The 18,911-nt window shown below is 42.9% G+C and overlaps 1 protein-coding gene across 4 annotated transcripts in view; it reads right to left on the bottom strand.

Annotated features, from left to right (window-relative positions):
- The window catches only part of col28a2a (collagen, type XXVIII, alpha 2a), a 69,652-nt gene extending 51,001 nt beyond the window's left edge, over positions 1-18,651 (bottom strand). For 2 of the 4 annotated variants that reach the window (XM_055637981.1, XM_055637984.1), the window contains exons 1-8: positions 18,147-18,650; positions 17,676-17,834; positions 15,409-15,977; positions 14,471-14,491; positions 10,252-10,311; positions 7,561-7,614; positions 7,424-7,468; positions 6,091-6,117 (exon numbers count right to left, since the gene is read on the bottom strand). In XM_055637981.1, coding sequence (XP_055493956.1) covers positions 6,091-6,117; positions 7,424-7,468; positions 7,561-7,614; positions 10,252-10,311; positions 14,471-14,491; positions 15,409-15,977; positions 17,676-17,829 — 930 coding nt within the window. In that variant the 5' untranslated portion in view covers positions 17,830-17,834; positions 18,147-18,650. Of the gene's footprint in view, positions 1-6,090; positions 6,118-7,423; positions 7,469-7,560; positions 7,615-10,251; positions 10,312-14,470; positions 14,492-15,408; positions 15,978-17,675; positions 17,835-18,146 lie in introns of all 4 variants that reach the window. The other 2 variants (XM_055637983.1, XM_055637982.1) reach the window with 2 other exon arrangements.
- Between the last annotated feature and the right edge of the window lie 260 nt (positions 18,652-18,911).

The following is an 18,911-nucleotide window of genomic DNA, read 5'->3' as shown; positions in this document are numbered from 1 at the left end:
GCACTAGCATCTCCCTTATCGAGGGATTGATGCAACAACGGAGTTTGAGCTATGCCTCCTCCAATGTATAGCACACCCTTTTGCTCCCTCTTTTGAGGCTAGCTAAGGAGGCCAGGGCTGGGCTGGCTTAAACGCTGGGCAGGCGGACGAGAACAGCAGTATGCCAGGGGAGCAGGATCAGGAAGAGCTACTGGGTGTCGTGGGCCACTACATGGCTCCTCCACGCGACCATCTTCCCTACAAAGCCCTGCAGGAGCAGGCCTTTCTAGAGGCAAATCCGCAGGCAGCTGGGTCAGCAGACTCGCAGACAAGAGCTAAAAGCAGCGAATTCTGAAGCTCCTAACAGAAGGGTCAAGATGTCACCGCCTTTGCTTGTTTTCCACGGATCATACTCACCTGGCAGGCGAGACGCCATGATCACCAAGGTGGTTCTCCCAGGATGAGACTATCCCGTTGCACTACGAGGGTGCTGACGCCTAAGATGTTCCCAAATTTGGGATACTCGACTAACATTGGTGCATATAAGACCTGCCCGCAACCCCAAGTATACGGGGCTATGCAAACCGCTGCTGCGGGAAGAGAGGCAGCTAAACCTGTGCGCCTCATGAGGGCAGGCCATGGAACGAGCAGGACATCGCATCCAACACCCAGCTGGCAGCACCCCTCGGCATCCACCAGCAATATCAAACTAAGACTGGTGAAAGCCTGGTGACCGCTTCACATTACCCCCAAAGTTCTTTTTAGACAGGGGCCCAGAGCGGAGCCGTGGGAAAATGCGCCGCCCCATCGACAGCACCAGCATACCAGCAAACTAGGCCTTCATGAACAAACAATAAACATGGAGGTAGGTAGTCTGGTTCCTCCCAGTTTACACTAAATAAGGGTGTTCTACTAACTGCAGGGGGGAGCATTTACACTTGTTGATAAAGCATGGGTGCAGTCACAAATAACTAATATATACTCAACAGTATTAGTGCATATAAACTTGAATTCAAATTGGGCATATTACCGCCAGTTCAGCATGCGCCCAAAGGGCATTTTTCTCCCTCTAAAAAGAGAAGTGAGAAGGTCAAGCTGAACTAGAAAGGCTCATTACTAAATGGATCATGGGAGTAAACATGAACCATTGGAATTGTATCGAATATATTCACTAAAACTACAAAAGATGGTGAATGTAACATCATCATTGATCTAATATCACTAAATAAATCTGTTGAGTATATACACTTTAAGATGGAGACGGGTTTTGTCACTGCCAGACATCTGATCTCCAAAGGATACCTTATGGCGAGCATTGATATGGAAGATGAAAACTATCTTATACCCATACACTAGGATCATTGTAGATACCTAAAACAAAACATTTTACCTGGATAATGGATATCCCGGTTAGGGCAACTATGGGAGTATAGAGCATTCCCAATGGTCAATCCCACGCCCAGATAAACCAGTATTGAAACCATGGATTATCTGGGCTTCAATATCATTCCATCCATATGACTGTTACTCTGCCAAGGTGCTTGGGTCACTATAATCTAATCATGAATGTACCCACTGAAACTATATCACAATTACAGTGGTGGGCAGACATATGTTGGCATAGTTTTCAGCCCTATTATTGTCACCAATCCCAACTTGGTTATTAAAAACCGATGCCAGTACTTTAGGCTGGGGAGCAACTAAACTCCATATCCAGCACAGGTAACAGATGGACCAAATCAGAATCATCGTTACTACACACACCGGGCATCAATAATTTGGGATTGGTGATCGCCTATTGGGCTAAAAAGCATATGCATTTCAAATGCAGCACGTACATATGCGGTTACGGATTGATAATACTATGGTGGTGGCTTATATCAACCATATGGGGAGCACAAAATCACTATCGTGCAACAAATTGGAAACAGATCTGGCAATGGTGTGTCAAAAGACATTTTAACTATCAGCTGCCTATTTCCTAGGAAGCTAGAACAGTGGGAAACACCACGTCACGAGTAAATTTTATGATAACTTTGAATAGATGTCAAACCCAAAATATCTGCTAAAGGTATTAAGCAGTTTGAAAGCCAGATATCAATTTGGTTGCACAAGACGGAATCACCAGTAACCTATGTATGTGACTTAGGAACCAGAGAGGCAGCAGCGATAGATGCCTACACGCTGGAAGGGGGAATTTCTGCTTTGCCTTCCTCCCTTCTGCCTCATCAGTCGGGCACTTCGTAATACAGATGGATTCTGTCTCCGAGATATTGAACGTGCCCGACCGGCCTACACAGCCATGGTTCCCAGTTCATCACGACACGGTGGGCGATTCACCTATGGATTTCCCTAGTGGACCATGGTTGCTGACTCAACCCAGTATCAGGCACAAGCCACCCATGCCAGGGAAACATCAAACTCCTGGGTGCAGGTTTTGAATAGACCTTACCAGGGACTGGGATTATCCAAAGGAACCATTACCACCATGTCGGCATCCCTGCGAACAGTCACCAAGAGCTAACATGGGTAAAATACTGCCACGACGCAGGGACAACATACCAAACTATTCAACCACTGACGTATTGGAGTTCCTGGAACATCTACACCATGACTAAAAGGTGAGTTACAGTGCCGCAAATACAGCATGGAGCGCCTTGTCTGCTTATCTAAAACAGCATGACAGCAGAGCTTGGGATCCCATCCACTGAAGATAACTTATGAAGGGTACTATAATAATAAGCCCCAAAAACCCAGGTATACCCATGTATGGGATATTGGTGTGATATTGACATATCTCAGAGAATGGCACCAGCCAGATCCCTTAGCTTGCTCAATCTATGTTAAACGCTCATGCTTATGGCTCTCGTATATGCTCACAGAGTCCAATCACTCCATAAAACTAGACTGGATAACATGGTGATTACCCCAGACGCATCACGTTCATATTCTAGGTCTGGGAAAATCTAACTCGCAGGTATATGGGACTAGGCGAGATTATGAGTTCGGCACGGACTAGTAGGGTCGAGATCGCCTGTGTTTTTCCGTGCTGTAATCGTTATATGGCTATATGGACCAGGAACGCCCAATTCAATGGTGGGATTCCGGGCCTACCCACCAGACTCCAGGTTTAGTGTGGTGACCCATCTACTACAATATATAGACACAACCCACAATCTTAGAGGGAGAGGGAGCCTATGGGTCAACCACAGAAACCCCAAGATGGGGTACGAGCCAAACCACTCCAAGGTGGCTCAACAGGTACTGAAAGCTGCCGGAATAGATAATAATACATTTTAATCCCATTCCACTAGGGCAGCATTGATATCAGCGGCTGAACGAATGGACATCCCGGTTGACCACATTCTCAATACGGCAGAATGGTCAAGGGAACGACGTTCAGAACATTTTATTGTAAACCGTTGATAAACCTGATTTAATTGCAGAAAGAATATTACAAACTGCAATATTAATTTAAGCTCAGGGGAGCTCTTTATGTTGTTATTGTTAACAAATACCTTTCTGTTTCTTGTGATAGCAGATCCACGGGTTGATTACGATAACACTTCCTCCCTCAAAAACTTCAGCAGTGCGTGATATAAAAACTGTTACACGGTTTGAAATCACAGACCTTTGAAGTCTTCACGGAATCACTCACGTGACTCCGAAGTAAAATAGTAAGATTAAACGAGTACTTACCAGTATGAAGTTTGATCTGTATTTTATGAGGAGTTACGGTGAGGTATTACGTGCCCTCCGCTCCCACCCTCAATATATAGATCAAACTAATAAACTGGAGTCTCATGATCTTTGCTATCTTACTTCAAATATTGTGTCTATCCTGTGATTTCACACCGCTGCTTCGAAGTATGCCGCACCTGCGCACTGAGCTGGGATCTTCACGTAATACCTCACCGTAACTCCTCATAAAATACAGATCAAACTTCATACTGGTAAGTACTCGTTTAATCTTACTATTCTCTGCCACAGAAGGTAGTTGAGGCAAGTTCATTGGCTATATTTAAGAGGGAGTTAGATGTGGCCCTTGTGGCTAAGGGATCAGGGGGTATGGAGAGAAGGCAGGTACAGGATACTGAGTTGGATGATCATCCTTGATCATATTGAATGGTGGTGCAGGCTTGAAGGGCCGAATGGCCTACTACTGCACTTAATTTCTATGTTTCCCTCTCTTCACCCCTCTCCCTCTCCTCACCCCTCTCCCTCACCCCCCTTCCCTCTCTACCCCACCCTCTTCCCTCTCTCCACCCGCCCCCTTCCCCTACCCCTCTCCTCCTCCCTCGCACTCCCCACTCTTTCCCGTCTCTCCCTCCCTCCCCATCCCACCCTCCCCCACATCTCTCTCCCCCATCCCCCCTCTCTCACCCCCTACCCCCGCTCTCCTTTCCCTCCCAAATCTGTCATGTTTCCTCCTCCCTCCTCTCCCCTCCCTCCCCTCTTCTCACCCACCCCCCCCCCTCCCCCCCACCTGTGAGTTTGGGGGGTGGTAATTTTGAGTGTGATGCCGCAGCCCCTACTCCCCCCCCCCCCCCCCCCCCCCGCAAACGCTGTTGGGGAAACAGACCCAACGGGTCTGCACTTGGTCTAGTACATATATAAAACTCAAATCAGTCCGCCTGCCGTCCGGCTGCATTTCTTCCTTTGATTCATTGCCACGCCCAATCCAGACGCTCAATCTCCGAGATATTTTCCATTTCGGTAGAGATTTCGCTTTTCTTTCTAAGTATCCGCTCCTCATTTCATTTCGTCGTGTTGAAGTACATGTTTTTAATCAAATCCTTCTCCCCCCCCCCACCCACCCCCAAGTATTTCAAAAATAAACAGGCTTCTCCATTTACATGTCAGCTTCCAACACACTTCGAAACAAAGTTGCAAGAGAGGAACACTGAACTTTTCACTGCTGCAGCAGGCAGGGGAGGTGCAATTGGATTTTTTTTTAAAGAGGCAGGGCAGTGCTGGAATCTTACTTTTGAGAACGGCTTCAGTTCCATTGGAGGAGACGGGTGCATGGTGGAATATTGAATATTGGGTTGGGGGATCACACCATTGGGGGCGCAGACCCAACGGGTCTGCACTTGGTCTAGTATCCCTCTAAATCTATCCTATCCTTGTGCCTGTCCAAATGTTTTTTAATTGCTTCTTAAATGTTTCCAAATGTCAACTTCACCACTCTACTTTGAAGTCTATTCAAAGTGTTTTTTTTATTCATTTGGCTGTTCATCCACTTGACAAATTTAAAGTTACATTCCACTAACTTACTTAATTGTCCCTTTGGTTATATAGTCCAAAATTCCACATTTATTTTGATCATTTTATTTCTTGGAGGGATGGATATAATCACCATCAGCATATTAACAAACTTTTCTTTAAATCTTCACATTAATGTTTCTGCACATTTATGGAATTTGTGTCAAGGTAGAATCCTCACTCTCCCACAACCAGCACTTTAGAAGAAGCACTGGGTCTATAGAGGGAGGATAGGGTTGAGATCAGGTCAATGCTGAAGAGTGGTTGCCAACAAATTTGATGAACCAGCATCTGTTAAGCCTGGCAAGTACCAGATAACCAAGCTTTTAGTGCAGTTTTTCTTTAAACCAAGATTAATACTTTTAAACCATGTAGCGAGATTATCAGAAAAACAAATATAATTTTCTAAGGAAGAGCTATCATTGCTTTTTCTATTAGAATTAAATGCACATTATTACACCAAATAATTTATGCCCAATTAAGAAAATGAAATTAAACAAAATGGACAGATATGGCAAATTCACATTTGCTACCTATTATGAGAACATTTCATATCGGTCCTATTTAGTCTCTCAAGTATATGAAATAAAACATAATTGTTGTCATGGTCTTAAACTAGTTTCAGCAAATTGTTACTGATTGCTAGCTATGCCACCTCCTATAACATATCTCTTATAGTCTACTAGCAAACCCAGCATCATATTAAAAAAATATTAAGCAAATTTATTAAATATCGCCTATTATTTCTTGATTTGATCAGGAAATAATGCTGATTTCCAATGCTGGTGCTGTCTAGCAATGTGGACCAAGGCTTTTTAAATAAAGTGTTTCAGTCATTCTACATACCTGTTCACCCTTGTAACCAGCTCTACCCTATAAATGAGAAAATAACTCTTTAGCAATGTAAATATTTAACAACGTAAGCAATGCTGCATATATTGCAGAATACTTCCTGACACAAAGCCATCAGCTCCAAATAAGCATTTTTTAAAAATACAATCAAAGTTATTTTTTGTGCGCATTTTACCATATGATACAATGAAAAAAATAGTAGGTCTTTTCTGTGTTACTCTAAATAAATATACAATCAAATAATTAATGGCTTTTGAATGTAGATTGGCATGATCACCACATGTTAATACTACCTTTCTTTGGAACCTTTTATTTAAATAACATGACAAGGTAGGGATCCTTTCTATGTCATAATATGTAATATAGATCATGGTGTAACTTTAACGAAAGAAAGATATAAAATTAATATATATTGTGGAGAAATATATGTATGAACGTGCAGCAAAGACTGACAAATGAAGTTGATGTGCAGCTTAACTAAGACCTAATCGAATCTAGGTAGAGGAAGGATTGAGTTGATATGAGCAACCAATTATAGCTAGTGATAATGAATACAAAAAAAGGCAGAAAATGCTGGAGTAACACAGCGAATCTGGCAGCATCGCTGGAGAACATGGAAAAGTGACATTTTGGGTCTTGGACTTGGTCTTGGACTTGAAGGGTTCCGACCCAAAACTTCACCCAAGAAATAGGTGACGTTCCAGGTTGAGGCGCCTGAAGAAACGATGCTTCCTGACCCCACCGAGTTACTCCAGCATTTTGTATCTATTGTCACCTATCAAAGCTCTCCAGGGTTGCTGCCCGACCCTTTGACTTACTTCAGCATTTTGTGTCATTGTTCATAAACCAGCATCAGCAGTTCCACATGTGGTTGGGGCTCTGGAACTATGGCAGATCCATTCCCGTATTCAACTTCCACGGCCGACTTTGCAGGCCGGTCTCTCTCGCCTCTCCTCCCTCCACCCCCCCCCCCCCCCCCCCCCCCCCCCCCCCCCACCCTCCCAAAGCCATGACCTCAGTTGGTCCGGTAAAATGGATACTCCAGAAAGGTTCTGAAACCAAGTCTGTGGTGGATCTGTACTAAGATACAGTGAAAAGAATATCTTGTTTTGTTATTATCCAGCCAGATCACACCATACGTCAGTGTAATCATGTACATACATGAGGACAACAGGTAATACAAAATAAACAAAGTGCAGAATAGAGGGCCGGTATAGGGCCAGAATATAGATATTTAAAAAAAACAAGGTTGCAATGAGGTAGATTAGAAGATCGGGAATACATCTATACATCACCAGTAGTCATTTAGTACAAGTGCAAATTGTACCTCCACTCCATCCCGTCCGGGAATTCCACTGAGACCTGCTTCGCCCTGATAAACACAATATTACAGTTATCAACTATTATTGCTTGTGGAATAAAATATAACATATGGCACAAGAAGGCTCAACACAATAACCTTACCTTATTTCCTTTTGGACCTTGAGCACCATCCTCACCAGGACGTCCTTTCTTCCCCTGAAAGAGCAGAAAAATATATTAAACTAAATGGTTTTGAATGAAAAATCATATTTCTGACATTTCAAGGACAAATAACCACACTATTGTAATGGTCAACATAGATATCAACCTCTGAACAATGGAGGTGAATAACAACACAAAGGGGCATATTACTGCTTTGTAAATACTATAGAAGTCGCATCATTTTTGCTGCTATATATGGTGCATCCTCATTCAACAATCACTCAATAGCACATGACATAACCATACAATGAATCGTAGGAATATGTGCTAAGTGGCGAGGACAGATTAAAATCGTTTTTTGAAACTTCATCATCTTTTTCTTAAATCACGAAAATGTTAATAGTATCACCTTGGATTGAAAGTATTCCTAGCACTGTCGTTGTTGCACGAATAATGAGTAATGATGAGTAGGTGGGGGATGGAAAATCTGATTGGTGCCAAAATAATTATCTTGCTCTCAACATCAGCAAGAGTAAAGTTCACTTTAGAAGGGGAAAGCCAAGGATCCACGGTCCTGTCTTCATTGATAGGTTGGCAGTGGAGAGAATCAACATCAACAACATATATATCTCTGAAGATATCTTCTGGGCCTAGCACATTGATGCAATCATGAGGAAAGGCCATCAAAACCTTTACTTCGGTAGAAGATTGAGGAGGTATAAATACTCTCTTGAACTTCTCTAGGTGTATGGTAGAGTATATTGACTGGAATCACAGCCTGTTTTGGCAACTCAAATGCCTACGATTGAAGAAGATTACAGAAATTGGTAGACACTGTCTGGTCAATCACTGACCTCCCTGCCAAAGGGATCTAAAGCTGCCGTCTCAAAAATCAGCCAGCATCATCAAGGATTCTCACCACCCTGGCCACACCCTCATTTTATTCCTATCATCAGGTAGAGGATATAGGAGCCTGAAAACCGTGATCACCGGGTTCAAGAATAGCTTCTACCCAACAACCATCAAACTCTTGAATATTCCACTATACTAACCTCAACTATGAACTATGGACTGTCTTTGGTTGCACTAAGGACATCAGGCATTTTTCACTAGGGTTATTAATTTATTCATTTTTTTGTTTATTGTATATTGTCTATGTATTGCGTTTACAGGCCAATAAGCTGTTACAACAAAACATTTAATTGCCAGTTAAACACTCATGGTTCTTGCATTGACTGTCTCATTGTTTTGATGAGATAGTACAAGATAAACTTTTTGTGTATATAACAAGACTCAATCAGTTGAGGACCGTACTTTATTATTTGAACAATGCTTCTCACTATGAAATTGGAAGAAAAAACTTTAAAACGGGAATTACATTGTTTTGCAGTGATCGCAGATTTTCTGCGATCTTGCCTACAAACACAATGTTCAAATTGTTAAAACCTTTTAATTACAGCTGAGAGAATTCAAGGAATCTGACTTTGCAACACCTGTTTTGTGGCACAGCAGCTGCCTAGCTCCATAAACACAAGTCACATCAATGCTACCGAATGATTTGTAATAGTAACATTGGTATTTATTGTTCAAAGAAGCTACATGTCTCAACCCGCGAGTAGTTTTTCTGCCAATTATTGCAAACTGAGTGACTCTTAACATTATTCAAATCCATGAAACATTAGGATTTCCAGTATTATCTTTACAGCTCTATTGTAACCACAATTAGTAGACAATGAAAATAACTTTTCAATGAGTTAAAATAATGTTGACTGAAATCCGACTCAACAGAAAGTATTGTTTGGTGGTTTCTGAATTTCGAATAACATTTGACATAGGAACAGTGGGGAAGAGAGGAAGAAAGTGAGAAAGGAAGAGAGTGAAAGAACAACGAGGAAAAGAGAGAGGATGGAAATGACATTTCCGTCAGTACCCAGCGCAGCATCGCTTCTGAGAGGGAAATGGGGCTTTTGGGATACAGCTCCAGAGAAGGAAAACAGCCTTAAAGCAGTGTTAACAGTAGTTAACTAGAACTCTGGAAAGTGATTTCTTGGTTTAAAAACTCTCCTGAAAAAGGAGGCAGATATGATTGTTTTAAAAATCTATACAATGCAGCAAAAAGAAAAAAGACTGTTGGAGGAACGCAGTGGTTCTCCCGACTCTTGTGTCTCCAAATAAAGCAGCAGTCTGGCCCTATTTAAATATTGTGTTTAGATCTGGCTACCGCAATTCTAAAGTGTGGTGCTCAAAACTAATCACAAGTTCAACCGAGGACAAGATGTTCTTGAAAAGATCTAGCAAATAAGAATTTTAGTTACCCAGAATGAATGGAGAAGCAGGAGTTCTTTTCCTTACTGTGTGGAAAACCATTGGGAGATTTGCTAGAGGTGTTTGAAACCATTAAACGCTTAAAGTAAACAAGGATAAACATTTTCCAATGGCCAAAGGGTTGAAGTAAGACAGAGATCAATAAAAATATTTGGACTTAGCTACAGGATAAAATATTTAATCAAAATATTTGCATTTAAATTCACTTCTCAATAGTTGGCAGAAATAGATTTAGTGGTAGTTTTCAAAAAGAGAATCAGATAAATATTTTGAGGAAAAGTGGGATGGATACGGGGAAAGGCTTTAAAATTAAAGTCAGGCCAAGTTGGTAAAGATTGTACATGGTAGACAGAATAGCAAACTTACACCAGCACCAGGTGGACCTCTTTCTCCTTTTTCACAGAAGCATTTTGGTGTTTTGGGGCACTGAAACAAATTAAAAAATCATCAAATTAGATGCAATGCAGCTTCTGTCATACAAATCAAAATTACAAAGGAAAAATCAATTTGTGACTCAAGAACATTAAAACTGAATGCGATTTCTGAAGTGGTCAAAGTTACAGATTACATATGGAATTCCAGACTCGTACTAAAGAAGAGAAATGTTTGAATATTAAAATATTGGCTCAGAGGGAGGAGACATAAATAATGGTCAGGTATCAAAATACCTGTACCAGGAAGTGACTAGTGCAATTTTATAATGTTTATTTTGGAATACTAATAATTTTCTGCAACAATTAATGAATTAGACGACTGGATAGGCAACCATATATTTACGTTCACCAACAACACAAAGATTGGAACCATGGTAAGAGTTGTAGACAGAAGCATTAAATTACAACCAGGTCTAGTGAACAGACAGATCATAACTGGAATACAGCATGCAGTTCTTCGGGAAAGATGTATTGTTTTTGAAGGGAGATCTAAAGAGATTATCCGAATCATAACATGGACCTTTAGGGATGTTTATGACACAGGGAGTGATTATATATCTGGCATTGCATTTCCTCGACATCAGAAAGTTAAGAGTGAGTTTAAAGATTTCAAAACATGATCGGGAACTGACAAGACACAAAATATCTATTTTATATAGAGACAAACCCTTTAGGAGCAATGTTAGCAAAACACTTCTATATCCCAAATGATAGCAGAAATCAGAGATGCACAACTGACAACTGATGATAGGTCTGTTACTGAATTTAGTTTAGTTTAGAGATACAGCATAGAAACAGGCCCTTCGGCCCACCAAGCCCAAACCGACCATCAAACACCATCGACCATCAATTGAGGATGGCGCAGCGTTAGAGTTGCCGGGTTCAGATCCTGACTGCAGGTACTGCCTGTACAGTGTTTGTACATTCTCCCCATGACTGCATGGATTTCCTCCGGGTGCTTGAATTTCCTCCCACATTCCAAAGATACACTGGTTTGTAGGTTAATTGGCTTCTGTAACTTGTCCCTAGTGCAGGATGCGAAACTGAGATAGAACTAGTGTACTTGTTGGGCGGCGCGGAATCAGTGGGCCAATGTGCCCGTTTCCACACTGTAACTCTAAACTAAACTAATTCACACTAGTTCTATGTTATCCCACTTTCACATTCACTCCCTACACACTAGGGGCATTTTACAGAGTCCAATCAACAGACAAATATTAAATCCTATGTTGATAGACTTTTACTCAACAAATATACTGGGTCAATTTCTCCACTGGTAATTTTCATGCAACAATTATTCATAACTGAAAAATTCCTGACCAGAAACTGTAAAAAAATCTTCTTGTGAAAACTGTGCACAGCTCAGTTGGACTGCTCATGGAACTCAACAGGACAGCTTGAACTTTGCATACTATCCAAGCCTCAGGCTGGGAAACCCACCTGCTGAACTTATGCCAGGTCAACTTGATATAAGTGAGCAAGTCCATTGAAATCCATCATAGAAATGAGCTGTCAGGAGATGGATGTGCGTAATCACTCATTCCAAATAATATTCTTTTAGAAGTTCTGAAGTGTTTCAAGTACCAAGCAGTTTTGAATGCATGACAAGTATTCAATTCAATCAGCTGGTGAGCTGGTCGGGTGAATCTCATCATTGCCACCCCACCTTTGTGGGGTGACAATGTGCATGGCCATTTGAGCTGGGCAAGACCCTACTCTGCCTTGTATCTGATTATAGCTAGAACAAACTTCACAGCAGAAGAAACAGCATGGTCCAGAGCGCAGATAACCAGGAACAGTTAAGGAGCTGCCCAAGAGCAGATACAAGGAGTTAGGTCACAGGTCTCACCAAATCTAACTATGGTCTAACTATGATCTCACCAAATAGTGATACAGGCTCAAGTGATCAAATAGATCATTTATGTTCCCATCTTCCAGTAGAGGTTTGGAATGAGTAGAGTCCATTCAAAACACTGGGGGAATATGATGAATGTCAACAGGCTCCTGGGATATATTGCTCCGATTGCTTGCTTTAAAATTGTGGCCATGATAATGATCTGAAGTAATATGGAAGGAAGACAAAAATGCTGGAGAAACTCAGCGGGTGAGGCAGCATCTATGGAGTGAAGGAATGGGTGACGTTTCGGGTTGAGACCCTACTTCAAGCTGATGAGAGGATGGGGGGTGGCGGGAAGAATAAAGGAAGAGGTGGAGACAGTGGGCTGTGGGAGAGCTGGGAAGGGGAGGGGAAAGAGGGAGAAAGCAAGGACTACCTGAAATTGGAGAAGTCAATGTTCATACTGCTGGGGTGTGGGAAAACTACCCAAGCGAAATACGAGGTGCTGCTCCTCCAATTTACGGTGGGACTCACTCTGGCCATGGAGGAGGCCCAGGACAGAAAGGTCGGATTCGGAATGGGAGGGGGAGTTGAAGTGCTGAGCCATGGGAGATCAAGTTAGTGATTGCGAACTGAGCGGAGGTGTTGGACGAAGCGATCGCCAAGCCTACGCTTGGTCTCACCGATGTAGAGCAGCTGACACCTAGAGCAGCGGATGCAATAGATGAGGTTGGAGGAGGAGCAGGTGAACCTCTGCCACACCTGGAAAGACTGCTTGGGTCCTTGGATGTAGTCAAGGGGGGAGGTAAAGCGACAAGTGTAGCATTTCCTGCGGTTGCAAGGGAAAGTACCAGGGGAGGGGGTGGTTTGGGTGGGAAGGGAAGAATTGACCAGGGAGTTACAGAGGGAGAGGTCTCTGTGGAAAGCCGACAGGGGAGGAGATGGGAAGATGTGGCCAGTGGTGGGATCCTGTTGGAGGTGGTGAAAATGTCAAAGGATTATCTGTTATATGTGACTGCTGGTAGGGTGGAAGGTGAGGACAAGGGGGACTCTGCCCTTGTTACGTGTGGGGGGAAGGGGAGTGAGAGCAGAGTTACGGGGTATAGAAGATACCCTGGTGAGAGCCTTATCTATAGTCGAATAGGGGAACCCCCGTTCCCTGAAGAATGAGGATATCTCCGATGCCCTTGTTTTGAACACCTCATCCTGGGTGCAGATGCGGCGTAGACGGTGGAATTGGGAGTGGGGGATATCCTTACATGAAGCAGGGTGGGAAGAAGTGTAGTCCAGATAGCCATGGGAGTCAGTGGGTTTATAGTAGATGTCGGTCAGAAGTTAGCGAGGTCTAGAAACGGTATGTATCTAGAAGTAATATGGAGATACCTTGTGGATGAATATAAAATAAAGGAGCAGAAGGACGCAATGTTATTCCTCTAATTTGCTCCACCATTCATCACGACTACAGTTGATCATCTTTCTTAGTGCACATTCTCCTTGTGACCACATTGATTTGATTTCCTACAGGTGCTTTGGTCTCCTCCCACATCACAAACATGTAAGTTGGTAGGTTAATTTGTCTTTATATTTTACCTTTAATGTGTGGGCGAGTGGTAAAGCCTGGGGGAGTTGATGGGAATATGGGAAAAATAAACTAGGATAAGCATAGGAGAGGTGTAAATGGGTTCATGATGAGAGGATTAAAAGGTTGAAGCACCCGTTTCTGTACAGTATGACTGAATGATATTATCATCCTAATAATCCCATCCCATTTAGATGGATCTAATTCAGGTAATGATTAAGAGCAGTGATATTATCTGAAAGGTCCAAATAGAACATTTAAATCGTTAAATTAATTCAAACCTCAAATGGGTAGAATTTATTTTCCTTTCCACCTTCCCTGAGAGGATGTTCTGTTGGTGGGAGTGGGATGTTCATTTAGAAGATGTCACATATATTCAGAGAACAATTAAGGCTGGGGATTAGTACCATTAGTTTTAGACTTCTTAGGTCTTATCTGAATTGCCATTGAGCAGACAATTTGATGGTAATTTCTTAATTCTATGTGGATTTCCTACTCTTCCCCGTTATGTGGAAGTCTGAGGGATGCAGAGAATCCAGAGAAAAATGGGCTAATGATCACCTCAGCCTGAGGGTTTAAATTATTAAAAGGTAGGCTAATTATTTCTTCAATTCTTGCATGACTTTCTCAATCTTGTGAAAAGTTGCAACTGGACTTAAGATTCCCTTGAAGTATTCTAAATCATAAACGTACTATCGACAACATCAGTTTCTTTGGAACATAAATTATACTTACCCCTTCATCAACCAGTTCTCCCTGCAAAGATAAAGTACAACATTAGCTTTCTTTAACAATGACACAGAGATTGCAAGCTCAATGAATAACACAAAGCTCTGAATCAAACAATAATGGCTCGGATTTACTGAAGTTTTGACAAAAAACATGTCTGTACTTCAGTTTGCCTACTTTATCCAACTGCTCACTGTTCTCTCCAAGAACAAATATTAAAAAAAAATACTGAATCATATTAATGAAAGGAAATTCATATAGGGATGCATTGTATCATGTGGATTTTTGGAAGAGATGTGATTACTGGCTGTTGGCAGCTGGAAATTTGGGTCGGATTCTTGGGATTATTTGTTGTGATCTAGATTTCTTCAGACTGATTGTCATAGGGGGTTGGGGGTAAGAGGAGAAAACTGAAAGAGGAAGGGCAAGACAACGCCTGGTGAGTGATAGGTGGGTAGGGTGTGTGTGTGTGTGTGTGTGTGTGTGTGTGTGTGTGTGGTTGATGGCAGATGGTTGGACAAAGGCCAAAGATGAAAAGGCTAAAGTTGTGAAATAAGATAGAAGAGAGGGGAAAAGAGGAAAAATGGGGAGTCCAGTGAGGCACTTGGAAGCGTGTGTGTGTGTGTGTGTGTGTGGTGGGGTGGGGGAGAGAGTTTCTTTGTAGGTTAGTGTAGGTTAATTACCTAAAATTGGCGAATTCATTGTTCAAACTGTTCAAGTTGTATGGTACCCAAGTGCAATATGGTACCCAAGTGCAATACGAGGTGCTTTTATAACCAATTATGTTTTCATTTGAAGGTGGTGAAAGGGAAAATTGGAAAGTGTAATATTTTACATATTGAAGAGTGTTTCAGATGCGGGAATCTTGTGCTGTAACCATTCGGTGTGTGCGAGTCTGTGCAAGTGTGTCCTGTGTGTGCGCGCTGGAAGTCCAGAAGATTTACCACTTCCAAGAGGAGTTTCCCAAGGACGCCGTGGTCCTGCAGATTGTGCACGAAGCGGGAAGCGGGCGGGCTGGCCAACAGCCGGAGCTTGGCCGCGTTGGGGGGCTCGGTGGCCACAGGCGACATGCCCATCGTGAAGAACTTGATACCCTGGTTCTTGGCCTCGGCCGTGGCCGCGTAGATGTCGGGGTTCCTGGGGTGGTCAGCGCCGTCGGTCATGAGCACGGCCACCCTGACGCTGCCCGCCACCGCTTCGTTGAGGTAGAGCTGGGTGAGGTTGGTGATGGCGTAGGTGGTGTAGGTGCCGTGCCCGATGTAGCTGATGGGCGCGATCCGGGCCCTGAAGGCCGCCGCGCCTCCCCAGTCACGGAACGTGTGCTCGATGAGCACGGTGCTGGAGTACTGCAGCAGCGCCACTCGGGGCACCAACCGGCGGCCACTCGACACCCGCAGCTGCTGCAGCCGGTCCACGAAGTCCAGCACGAAGCTCTTCTCCCGGTTATGGTTGTAGTCCTTGGCGCTCTCAGAACTGTCCAACAGGAACGCGATCTCCAAGCTGCAGTCCTCCTCTGAGAGGGGGATAAAAACACACACACTCGTTGAGGACCGTTAACATCAAAGATCATAGAGCGGATGATTTTGGTTAATATGGTGGCGCAGCTGGTAGAGGCACCGCTGCCTCACCGCGACAGAGGCCCTGGTTCGATCCCCACCTCGGGTGCTGTCTGTGTGGAGTTTGCACGTCCTCCCCGCGACTGCATGGGTTTCCTTCCGTATGACTGAGTGATATCATCATCTATTGTGGCTCTTGATAATTCCCTAATTTAATATAAGAATCTGCTGAGATCATACCATGCACAAAATGCAGATCTGTAGGTTAATTAACCTGTAAATTGCCCCTAATGTGTAGGGATTTGGTGAGAAGGTTGGTGTCTCTGTAATTTGTCCCCTATATGCAAGGAATGGATGAGAAAGTTGGATAACATGAACTAGTGTGAACAGGTGATCGATGATTGGGTGGGCAGAAGCGACTGTTTCCGTGCTGCAAACTTAACTAATATATATATATAGCCATTGACAACGCCCAGAGGATTGTCGGCTGCCCTTTCCTTACCTTGGAGGACTTACACAGTTCCCGCTGCACCAAAAAATCCCAGAGTATCATAAAGGACATTTCCCACCTCGGACACTCCCTGTTTGAACTGTTGCCATCAGGCAGACGGTACAGATCTACAAGGACAAGTCCGAACAGACTAAAAAACAGTTTTTACCCCACTGCCATAAAAGCACTAAATGTAGCCGCCAAGTAAAAGAGGGGCCAGACATACTAAGGGAATGTGGTACACTGTGAAATCGACAGAAGGATGGAGGGTTGGGTGTTTATGCGTGCTATTTTCGTGATATTTATTTTAATTGTTTATCTTTTAATATTTTATCTTGTATGTATCGTTAGCTTTTAGAAATGTTTGAATGGTGCACTGACTGGCTGACATTTTTAAATTTTGTTGTACATGGTTCATGTTACAATGACAATAAAGAAACTATTCTATATAGAGAGAGAGAGAGAGATAAATTAAAAGCTTGTGGCGACGAGAATCATAAAATATTACGACTTCCAAGATTTACACTCATCTTGATTTTGTATTTACACAAGGGTTGAGACAGGACAGGTTGATACACAAGTGGCTCAGCTAACGAAAGCACCAATAGTATCTGTGCACAAGGAGCTGTAGATGCTGGTTTATAAAAGAAAGATTAAGTGCAGGTGCAACTGTGGAGTAACATTAATAAGCCTAAACCTCGGCGATTCTGGTAGCATCTCCGGAGGCGACGTTTTGGGTCGGGACCCTTCTTCAGACCGTTAGTAACTACACTGCTTAGCATTTATACAACATGGAAACAGGCCCTTTGGTCCACTGAGTCGACACTATCCATCAACCATTTACACTATCTATTGCTTCTTAAATCGCTCCGTGCTGTTATAAGGGGCGCAGCGGTAGAGTTGCTGCCTTACAGCCCTTATAGCGCCGGATACTTGAGTTCGATCCCGGCTTCGGGTGTTGTCTGTACGGAGTTTGTACATTCTCCTCGTGATCATGTGGGTTTTCTCCGAGATCTTCGGTTTCCTCCCACTCTCCAAAGACCTACAGGTTTGTATGTTAATTGGATTGGCACAACTGTAAATTGTCCCTAGTGTGTGTAGGATAGTGTAAATATGCGGGGGTCGCTGGTCGGCGCGGACTCGGTGGGCCGAATGGCCTGTTTACCTTGGTCGTTTTCGCCTGGTGGATGAACTGAGAGATATTTAGTTTTTTGTCTTCTGACCAAATTTCCGTCGCCTCGTTCTTCGTAGTCTTGTGATAAAACATGCTGGAAACCTCCCCAAGCCAGGAGCCACCACAACTGGTAAAACGCTTTCATTCTCCCTGTCATTGATGATAAATCGACATTTAAACGTGTTAATACAGCGGTAGATCAGATTCACGAACCCATATGTCTGTCACGGTACTTATGCAATGACAGCTTTTTGCAATTCACAGTTTGACACATTAACGGATTACATTTATTTGAGGTAATCTTTGGTTCAGAATTGAATTAAGTTAAGACTAGCAAACAAACTGATGAAAGCACGCTGGAACATCAACAGCTCTGCAAAGTAAACTACTTAAATGTAAGTTGCTGCGAATTTGCCCTAAAAATTAGCTTTCAGGAGGAACATTCTGGAACTATATACTTACCAGCGGAGGATTCCTAATTGTCTTTTGTCTGCACTGGATTGAAAAACAAAAACAAGCACAAACAGTGTAAGTGCGGTCGAGGGTCGCCCAATTTATGATCTGGGAGATCTGCCCCTTTCCGATTCAAATATTTAAACTGGCTTCATGAAGGTAGGCGGGGCAGCCCGAGGTCCTGGAATAGTGAAGACAATTGGCTGCAGCGAGGAACTTCAATCTAATTGAAAAAAGTACGTGTCTGTGTCTTTGGGAAATCTACGTTACAGACATTGCCAGAGTGAATATACAACACCTATGCCAATCGTTCAATGAAGACAATTAATATCGGTGGCGAATTAACAGCAAAACCCAACGTGACTTTACAGTTTAGGCGCTAAATAATTATTCGGTCCCTCTTTCAACAAGTGACCAATGCTTAATACACAGAACATTGATAAAAATCGACACCAATATGAAAATCATAAGATAGTTTTTAGACCATCCATCCAAAAGAATCTTGAATTCTTATTACAAATAAATCGATTGAACTTGAACTATTTGGGGTCCCTGTGACCACCATTCCACCCAAAATCTCAGTCCACGTGTCAATAGCATCCATACACGCAGACTAACCAATACCACTTAACCAAAATACTTGCAGTGGTTTAAAAAAGATGGTTCACCACCACTTTCTCAAGTGTAATCACTACTCAGAGATAGACATCAAATGCTACCTTGCCTGTCACTGAAGAGAAACGGAGCAGACACAGCAGGTGAGATAACTCAATC

The sequence above is a fragment of the Leucoraja erinacea genome, chromosome 7 (assembly GCF_028641065.1).
Source record: "Leucoraja erinacea ecotype New England chromosome 7, Leri_hhj_1, whole genome shotgun sequence".
Lineage (NCBI taxonomy): Eukaryota > Metazoa > Chordata > Chondrichthyes > Rajiformes > Rajidae > Leucoraja > Leucoraja erinaceus.
The sequence above is the reverse complement of the archived record's forward strand: the minus strand, read 5'-3'. Positions and strand labels throughout refer to the sequence as shown.